Here is a 9,865-nt window from a genome sequence, read left to right as displayed (position 1 = left end):
TTTAATGACTATACTTTGTTTTAATTAGAGCCCGGACGCCTGGGAATGCAGAGCATTCGCCACAATTACAATAATGAGTTTACTTGCTTTAATGAAGATGCAAATGCCGGGATAACCTGGCAAAAAAACTGTAGAAATGTACAAGCGAATGCAATGAATGTACCATGACGAAGTCTAGCAAGCCAACCGTGCTTTGGGTTTTCAGTGCTACAATTCTCCAAGCTGAAATGTGTCATGGTGGCTATTGGAGGCTCCATAGGAGCGCCAGCTGCAACGTGCCCTCCTGCCGACTTTTGCAAAATCGCCCGCAATGCACTGCAGCCTGGCCCCTATATGGCGGATTACACCACAGTGCCTAATTTTTCCTCAGTGACAGAGTGAGAAGTCACTTAGAATTCTAAAAAAAGCCCCACTCAGGAGCATAATGGTAGATAATAGATCAAACATTTATAACATGATTGCACAAAGAGTGCACTTTTCTCTCGCAGATGCAGAAAAAAATGTATTTCCCACTTCATTTAATCCTCGAAAATCGACATTTGTCGTCATATTTAGGTGTCCAAATATGGAAAGAGGCGGCCCGGTGAAGTGAGTGGTTAGGGCGTCGGCCTCACAGCTCTGGGGTCCTGGGTTCAAGTCCAGGTCGGTCCATCTGTGTGGAGTTTGCATGTATATACATATACACATATATAGGATAGTCAATGGAAAATATTTCCCATGCCACTGTTTTTTATTTATACAGAAATCATGCCGTGATGTATCGTAAAGTATTTGCCAGTCGCACACCGCTAAGATAATTTGGTCCCCCATAATGACAAAGTGTGGACTGTGGACATGAAAACCAGGTCGGTCAGTGTTCTCGCATGGATTTTTTCAATCAACAAAACCATAGAAGTTTCCAATTTTCTTGTATCGCAGGTTCGCGAGATCATGTGCACAAACATGAAATTTCACAAGCACCACAAGCATTAGTTTCATATAAAATTAATTGAATGCAAGCAACGTAACCTTCTTAGTGCAGAGCCCATTACCTGTACTTTTGATTGGCTGAAAGAATAACAGGCTGTGATTGGCCATCAGGAAGTTAATCAAGAAATTGCCTGTAGGTAACAGTTCTTATTACTTTTGTGCTTTTATAGAAAGTCCAGTATTTTCATTCATTCATTCATTTTCCGAACCGCTTAATCTCACAAGGGTCGCAAGCCTTTGGCCTGGGTGTGGGACACCCTGAATCGGTGGCCGGCTAATTGCAGGCTCAAAAGATGAACAACCATTCAGTGCCATTGACTGCACTAGTAATTCAATTCCTTTTGACATAGAGAAATGGCAGGGATCATTGAAACTTATGTCGGAAGTCATTCATTAATTGACCCTAAATTTAACTGCCAGTTAAGGACATGATGTCAAATGGCAAAGAAAATGCCATTAAGCCAAGCATTGCATATGGAAGTTTAGTTCTTTCTGAGCAATACATTGTCAAAAGTTCAGGGAACAAAAGTTCATCTTTCGAAGATTGCGCATATGGACTTAATCGACTGGCTGCTGTATTTCTTGTCTGACAAATAGCATCATGAAAAGTCGCGTATTCACAGCCTCTTGTGTAGCATTCAGGGGAGGGCGCCCAGATGAAACATGACTTGAGAGAGGCATATTTGTCTCTGATGCCTGGAGAGCTCTTAAGAGGTGTCTGCAAAAAGAATGAGTGACATGAAGGATGGCTCATTACGCACTGATATGAGGGAACATTCTGAAAAGAGATTGTTGTTGTCGGCGGCGGGCTCAATGCTGTCGTCTGTAAAAGCACAGAAAGATATGGCAAGATCACAGAGCCAAATTTCAATGTCATGCATTATGTAGTGTTGACAATTTCTCATGAGACGCTACTGTTGTTTCCTCACGTGTGGAAACAGGAAAAAATTAAAGGTTGCTATCAGAGTTAAACGTGGCCTGAAGTGAAAAGGCTATGGAGATTTAGAATACTGCAAAATTGTACTTTAAGACCACACATCCTCTCTCCCCTTGAGCTATACACAAAGGACAATCTATTCTAAGTGAGACATATATAAAACACTCTCTACTCGTTGACCCCATTAGATGTCTGATACTTTACTAGCGCTGAAACACCGGCTTGCTGCACAATCCAGCGGGCCAAAGGCACGCAATATATTACATATCACACACACACACAAGCAACTGGCAGGGTTACAAGTTCCCATTTGGAGTTTGTGAGTCGTACAAGGGTGACAGGTTGTTTTTCAACATTCACATCAGATCTACCTTTTACACGCTGCAGAGAACTAAAATGACTACATACTTTTGGAATATTTTGCCCTTGGATAATTATTTGTCACAGGGTTAATTGAATGGAAAGAAGTCTCTGAGTTCAATTGAAGTGAGCTGTATTATCAGGAAGCAAGTCTAAATTTCCCTCTAAGGATTAAATGTTTAATGTTTCAAGCTAGTTTAGATCAAGGATGTTGTACAGGACTTGATTAATGCAGACTTGCAGTGAAAAGGTAGGTGGTATATATGCATAAGGTGTTAAGGTATGTTAGACTTCTTGTATACAAAGTGCAAGCAAATTGTTGAGCTTTTAAAATAGAGTTGAATCTACAATTATAACCTATGTTAGCCTGTATTTGTCATGTGGGAGAAAAAAAACATGGTCACATGCCCACAAAAATTTAGAAAACATTTTGGCTGAGGTTGAGATGAAAAATTAAAAAATGTAATAGCCTATTTTCCCCCCAATAATCAAGTGCATGCACCTCTTTGACTACAACTTGTCAGTCAACATCATGTTTAAAAAATACATTAAAAAAACTTGAACCAGTTTTTGTAAGAGGTTTTCCTTTTGGTGTTTTTCTTAATTTCAACTACCTTTTGTATTTGGCTGGTAACTGTATTTAATTTGTCATTGTGATAAAGGATTTAAAGGAACATACTTTCCAGAAAGGAGTATCCTAAAGGTATGCATTTTTCCTTCATACCAAAACAAATTCATAGAATTAATGAAAACGCTTAGCTATCAATAAATAAGATTGCAAATTTGTCAAGAAATGGAGAAAAACACAGGTATGAGGACATTTCAGATAATTTTATTTACAAAGATTGAAGAGAGTCCCACTGTTCTGCATGTGGAGAAGTGTGATGGTGAGAATATGCTCCTGATGCTGGTCTGCAAAAAGATGAAACAACAAACTTAATGAGTACAATGATAAATATGACTTGTTTACAAGAATTCACAAATAGCAAGATCGTGAAACTTACCTCAAAGTACATTTTACTTCTTCAGAATCTGATGTCTGACCACAATAAAGGGGAATGCAAAGCCACTGCCAAAGAACAGCACCATCATGCCCAGCAGACGCCACTTGTTTTCCACGGAAAATGGAAGGTTCTAAAAATATGTGGTGCCACAACTTAATTATTTTATTTTCAATCGGTTTTACTAGGTGGGTGCAAAGAACACATTGAAGCATTTTATGGGCTGAACATTATTACATGAGCTTGGGAAACAAACTGTTTACAACTCAGACACTACAATTGGCGATGATAGTACATTTAGCGGTTTCTTTCTATGCGTGTGCTGTGAATTTAAATTAAGTTATTCACCAGTTCATTTGAACTGGGAGGTTTGCAGCAAATGCACAAACAATTTGTAAATAACACTCCCACTTCCAATGGACTGGACGTCTACCATCGGGAATGTAAGCAAATTTGTTAAAACATGTGCACTTGTTTAAAAACATGCACATATTGACATGAAATATGAAAGAAACGGGCATGACTAAAATGTTTATACACATCTAAGCCCACTAATAGAAGATACACCAGGATAGATTAATGAACATTTAAGAGAGCCGCTTCTAAATTATTTTATGCGTGCTACTCGTCGTACATAGGGTTGTACAGGTTGATTAGCCACGAAGCTAAAGGAATGCAGCCTGTCAAAGACAAACGTTGCAGTGCTTCGAACAATTTTAATTACTACGTTACGACTTAAAAACTTTTACAGCTCTTTACATGAGTTTGCTTTGCAGTCTAATGGGCTTTAAGAACCATGACAGGAACACTATTTAGAACTAACTGTTCGCCATGACCTCCAGGTTACCTTAGCTCGCAAGCTCGGGACATAATACAAGGCCGCAATTTAAAATGATCACATATAAACGAGTCCTGCTCTATATATTTTTGTACCTTTCCTGGTCCTTCAGCATAATGTGAAGAACGAACAGCAGACGTCGTGAATCGCCTTACAGCTTGTCCCAACATGGTGAGCTGTTGATTTCAGTAATACGCAGCGGCGACCTTCTTGTTTCTGAGCTGAGAGAGCTGGGATGTGACGCAAAGGATGCTGGGAAAGATTGGGGCTTATGGGAAAAGTAGTTTAAATAAGAATGCTCATCCTACCCGACAGGCTGCACTATTTCTGACTACCCAGTGCCAATTATTTGTTATAGAGAATTATTGTACCAAATTATTATAAAAATAAATAAATAAAAATATATTCTTTAAATTTAACTGGTGGCCTGGTAGAAAAAAGTGGTTAGCGTGTCTGTCAGTTTGAAAAAAATATATGATCTTTACTATATATAGGGTTATTTTTTTTAAATATCCAAGCCATTGTTTGGAAATTTTTGGATTGAGTTGTGGGTAAAAACTTAAATTAGCATTTAGATGGTTAACATTTCTTCAACAAAAATGCCCAATGCTTGCATCATGCTGTGTTTTTGCCACTATCTTTTTATTCTCAGTCTATATATATATATGGGTATTTGACCACAGTCATTGCCATTTCATCAGTTTGTGCCACTAATTCATAATCCTTAGCCTATATATAGACATACTCATTCATTAATTTACTGAACCCCATATCTTCACAAGGGTCGCATGGGGTGCTGGAGCCTATCCCAGCTGACTTCGGGCTCCAGGCGGGTGACACCCTAAATTGGTGGCCAACCAATTGCAAGGCACAAGGAAACGGACAACCATTTACGCTCACACTCACACCTGTTCAACCATCTTACGTTGCATGTTTTGGACATGTGGGAGGAAACAGGAGTTTGTGGAAAATACCCACGCAAGCCTGGTGAGAACATGCAAATTCCACACAGGAGGACCCACCTGGGGTAGAACCCTCGGCTTCAGAACTGTGAGTTGAACATACTCTTTCACCGGGCTGGGATCTATCAAAACAGATTACTAAAAATTTGGAACAGAAGCTCCTTCAGCATCCTTTCAGGAAGCAGCCCTAAGTCCACATGTCCTCGAACCAGGTCGTCCCTGAGGAGTCACCACTAACTCAAGTAAGCTATAAGATAATATGCTTATCAGCAAAAAATGCAAATTTGAGCCTATTTCTGTCAAATGAGAGATTTTCATTTAGACAAGCTTCACTGTCTCTCATCTTTGTATTGAGCCATATCGTCATTTACTCATTCATTTAGTCCAAATTTGAGGTTCATTTTGTAGCATATTAAAAATTCACTATCTGAATTTAAATTATACTAAGCTACAGCGAATACTTTACTATACCCTACTTTCAGCATATTGCATGGCACAAAAACTATATTTTTTGTTCTTATATGAAACAAATTAAAACAAAAGGCTAAAACCATTATAGGAATGATCAAAATCTCAAAGCTGTCTTTTTTTAAACTAATACTAATGTGGCCATGGAATGGTACTCAATCATGTATAAAATAGAAAATTCCAAGGAGTTTAAAACATTTAATGATGACAATGATGCAGTCATATTTAAATGCCACTGTTTGCAATAGACTAGGGGTGGCGAACACACGGCTCTCAAGCCTCATGTGGCTCCCGGCCAAAATAAATGCGACTCTTTGCTTTTTATTATGTTTTGTATATACTTTGTCTCTCACAGTTTAAAATTTTGGCTCTTTGTGTCTAACTTGTTCGCCAGTTCTGCAATAGACTTTGACGTTCATGACCTAAAATGACAGCCAATGAGTTGAAATTGGGTGAATTTCATACAATTTGAATTGTATATTTTTGAAATGCTGATGAACAGATTACATTTTTCTTTTATCCATACGTTGGCGGTGTAACCTGAAATTCCGCATAAATCGGATTCCGCCATTAAAGGTGAAATTGATGTGAAAACACTTAAGAAACTAACATGCATTAAAAAGGATGTTGTACCTATCATTACTGTTGAGAGGTTGAGAGAGAAGAATGAGGGGAGACTGAGAAAGCGATGTGCACCGCTGCACATTCTGCTTTTGGCGTAATATTAGAAGCCTCGATTAATATAACAACAAAAAGTCATAAAATTATGATATTAAAGCTGGTCCTTAGTCGTACATCAGTAAAAACATTAATTGAAATTCGTCGGTGTCTCTCCTTTTGCCCATCTTTTTTTCATTTTAAGCTTTGTTTCAATGGTAATTGCTTTTCATTTTGGCTGGGCCAACTTTCTTCTTTGGGGCCATAATGTAAAAAAAACTGTGAAAAGGGGAAATATTCTCATTGTGCACAACAGTCAAGCTCTATGCAATGGCTAAGCAGAAAGACTAGTTTTGGGACTAAATGGCGGATGAGGCACATGGGCCATAACGTCAAAATGTCATAGGTCGAGGACATCGTATCCCGAAGACTCCCTCTCATGATTATGATGACTTCAATGTGAGCATAAAAAGAAAAGAGCTGATTTGAAGTGAAGTTTTCATTTCAAATGCATCCCTAAAGTGTGAAAAAATATAAGTGGGATAGGTTAAACAAAGTAAAATACCTTTTATGCTCTGGCCGGCTGCCATGTTCCTGCACTTTTATTCCCTTTGCTGCAATGCCTTGAATAAATAAAACATTTCTATCTGCCACCTGAAATTGAATTATTTGAATTTACTTTATTCTTTATATAAAGCCATTCAATTCTGGGTTTACTATTGATTTGTTGGGTATTTGTTTTCTATATTGCACACTGTGCTTTGTCAGTGGTTGTGTGGGCGGAGAGACAACGTGAACAAATACAAAACAAACAACTGAACTAATCATTCATTCATCTTCCGTACCACGGATCTTCGTACGGGTTGCGGGGGTTGCTGGGGCCTATCCGAGCTGAGTTCGGGTGAAAGACAGACTACACCCTAGACTGGTCGCCAGTCAGTCATAGGGCACACGGAGAGAGCTTGCGAGTCGAGGATGGGCCTGTATGCACCAAAGTCAGACGAGTGAACCATCAGGCGGCTTTGAACTAGTCATATAAAATAATATCCTGCATATGAATTTGAGACAATTATTTAATTAAAAACCAACCTTTAATGAGATAGCCTTGCAATGATTATGTGGACACTGTTCATTATCTTAGAACATTTAACATTTCCAGTTTGATCCACGTAGTCACCACAAAAAAGGGCCATATGCATTAAATATGCTAGATTTAACTATGATTGGAATTTGATATTCAAATTGCAGGTTTGAAAAATACTATATTGACCTGCCGAGGTAAACAAACTTGTTCAAAAGAGTGAGATAGAAGATGATGTGTGCATAATGATAATCAATAAAGACAAGAGTAGGTACAGTTCATTTTATGCATGCGTTTAAGGTCTCCGCCATAATTGCCATTGATGGGGCCTGACTTAGACAATTACAGCATCTTTAGGTGCACAAAAAGTGAATTATTATGAGTATTGATTTTCTGTTGAGTGGTCGCATTCGTGAAGTCAATAAAAGAACATGTAATAAGAAGACTGTCAAACTGGTTTTAGGCTTCACTTTCCTTAGTATGCCAGAACATTTTACCCAGAACATTTTTGGAAACGTGAAGGAATGAGCGCACAAAAATATAGACACAATACGCCGATACACCCGGCCGGCCGGCAGTTAAACCAACAGAGGAGTCACTGCATGCACACTGCACTTTGATTTGGCATTAATCTTTATTGCGGATTAGCAGGGGAATTGCAGTTGACCAACCCTGTGGCCTCCTGTATTCTGGGTTAGGCTTCTTAAAATAGCACAACTCCTCACCTAGATTGGAGTTCATGCCCTGTGCAGTCCACTAACGCACAATGTTATTTCAATACCGCTTAGCTTGACATATTACCTTGACTCTCCTCACATTACTCATCTTCAGCAAAGACACACCGATTACTGTAGTCTACCCCCATTTATAGTATCAGGATGTAAGGCAATAAGGCCATTTCATTTCCTTGGCTCTGAATGTGAGTGCTGTGGTTGCTACGGTAAAAATAATATTCTTAACTCTTTTTGTGCCGTTGACAATGATAGTGTTACAAGGTTCTTTTCATCTTCTTATGGGAATTTAAATGAGTTTATCACTAGTAGACATCCATTCCATTTGAAGTTCACTCTCAGTTCCTCTCACTTCAAATGGATTAGATGACATCTGGCACAGTCTATTGGTAGGTGATGAGTGCTGTCAGATTACTTCATTTCGGTCATTTCTGACAAACATACCTGTTAGAAAATTGTTCAAAAATTCAGTAATCTATTTGTTTCAATGACACCTTCCATTGACCATGTTGTTTTTTCAAATGGCACACCACGAAATGGCCGACGAGTGACTCACAGCTTGCAACAGTCACCAACCTTTATACAAGTCAAATCTGTGAGCTCAATGATGACAACATTCAGCTAAAACTAGCGGTGTCATCGATGATCTCTATGAGATGATTATACTTCTGAAAAAACCTAAGGCGTAGACCACAGGTTTCAAAGTGGTGGCCCGTGGGCCAAATCTGGCCCACCGGATCATTTTGTGTGGCCCGAGAAAGTAAATGATGAGTGCCAATTTTCTGTTTTATGATGAAATTCAAATGAAGATTGTAGATTATTTCCTGTGTTTCCTCATTTTAAATCAATAATTGCAAAAATTTGTACTAATTTGAATGTCCAAAAAGGATCTATCGATTAGCACGATCGAGAAAGCTGTCAATTTATTAATCGATTAATTTTGGCAGCTTAGTTGGAAGACATAACGGCCCTCCAGATGTAATCGAAACTACTAGGTGGCCCGCGACAAAAAATGAGTTTGACACCCCTGGCGTAGACTGTCACAAATCAATATCTACCAAACGTAGCGGTGTAACTTGTTTTGGTTGGTTTTGATCATTTTGAATTAGTGTTGTGGCTATTGATTTTTGTGATTTTTCATTCTGAATGCATTTGGAATTTACAATTTACTGTAATTTGCCATATTAATTTTTTTTCCAGAAAAAGTCTATTCAAACAAGGGCAGATTCCTTTTGATTTAATTAATCTGACTATTATAGTTAGTGTTTTCACTCATTGTACGTATACCTTATGTACTGTGATAGTGTTCTTAATTTTGTTCTGAAGGATTTTGTGAAATTATAGACAGGACAGACATAGTGAATCTTCTTGGTCAGTTCTCAAAACAAAATCCTTTATTTACAAAGAGAAACGACGACCTCTCTTCATCTAACTTGTGTTTATAAACTCGTTTTCCAGCAGACAGAAGTGGGCATTAATTTGAATATTAGTGGGAGGGCTTCAGTTACAAAAGAATGTCCTTTGCTAGTTCGATCAATTCAGTCAACCCTCTGGCTTGCGGGAAGGAGAGTTTTATTATACCGCACCCTCTGAACAACTGCCAGATTCAGGAACTGTTTGTTTATAAAAACAAATACCAGTGGGTTTTAACCACAATTTCGTCATACGCAGCTGGGTATGATGACAATTAGGCTTTTGTCTAGATGATGACAAGCCTATGTCTGATTTTATTTTATTTGTATTTAATTTAATTTAACGTAAACAACTGTTAGGGCAGAGATCTCAAGATGTAACTCTTCCCTCTGACTGAACTATAAGAGCAGGATGTTTGGATACAGGTCGGGAAAAGTTTTACTAAATT

At 38.4% G+C, this 9,865-nt stretch overlaps 1 protein-coding gene across 1 annotated transcript; it reads right to left on the bottom strand.

The window, feature by feature from the left end:
* Nucleotides 1-3,078: 3,078 nt before the first annotated feature.
* Nucleotides 3,079-4,366, bottom strand: cox7c (cytochrome c oxidase subunit 7C). Its single transcript, XM_077600982.1, has 3 exons — nt 4,201-4,366; nt 3,271-3,400; nt 3,079-3,178 (listed from the first exon to the last, which is right to left on the bottom strand). Exons 1-2 carry the CDS (start codon nt 4,273-4,275, stop codon nt 3,284-3,286), a joined length of 192 nt encoding a protein of 63 aa, XP_077457108.1. The 5' UTR covers nt 4,276-4,366; the 3' UTR covers nt 3,079-3,178; nt 3,271-3,283.
* Between the last annotated feature and the right edge of the window lie 5,499 nt (nt 4,367-9,865).

The sequence above is a fragment of the Stigmatopora argus genome, chromosome 5, assembly GCF_051989625.1.
Source record: "Stigmatopora argus isolate UIUO_Sarg chromosome 5, RoL_Sarg_1.0, whole genome shotgun sequence".
In the NCBI taxonomy this organism is placed as follows: Eukaryota; Metazoa; Chordata; class Actinopteri; order Syngnathiformes; family Syngnathidae; genus Stigmatopora; species Stigmatopora argus.
The sequence above is the reverse complement of the archived record's forward strand: the minus strand, read 5'-3'. Positions and strand labels throughout refer to the sequence as shown.

Bases quoted from the DNA above. Each gene is read 5' to 3' on its own strand.
- cox7c (XM_077600982.1), bottom strand. From the start codon at position 4,275: ATGTTGGGACAAGCTGTAAGGCGATTCACGACGTCTGCTGTTCGTTCT. The intron at 3,401-4,200 runs GTACAAAAATAT...ACATATTTTTAG, and splicing joins ATGCTGAAGGACCAGGAAAG to AACCTTCCATTTTCCGTGGA.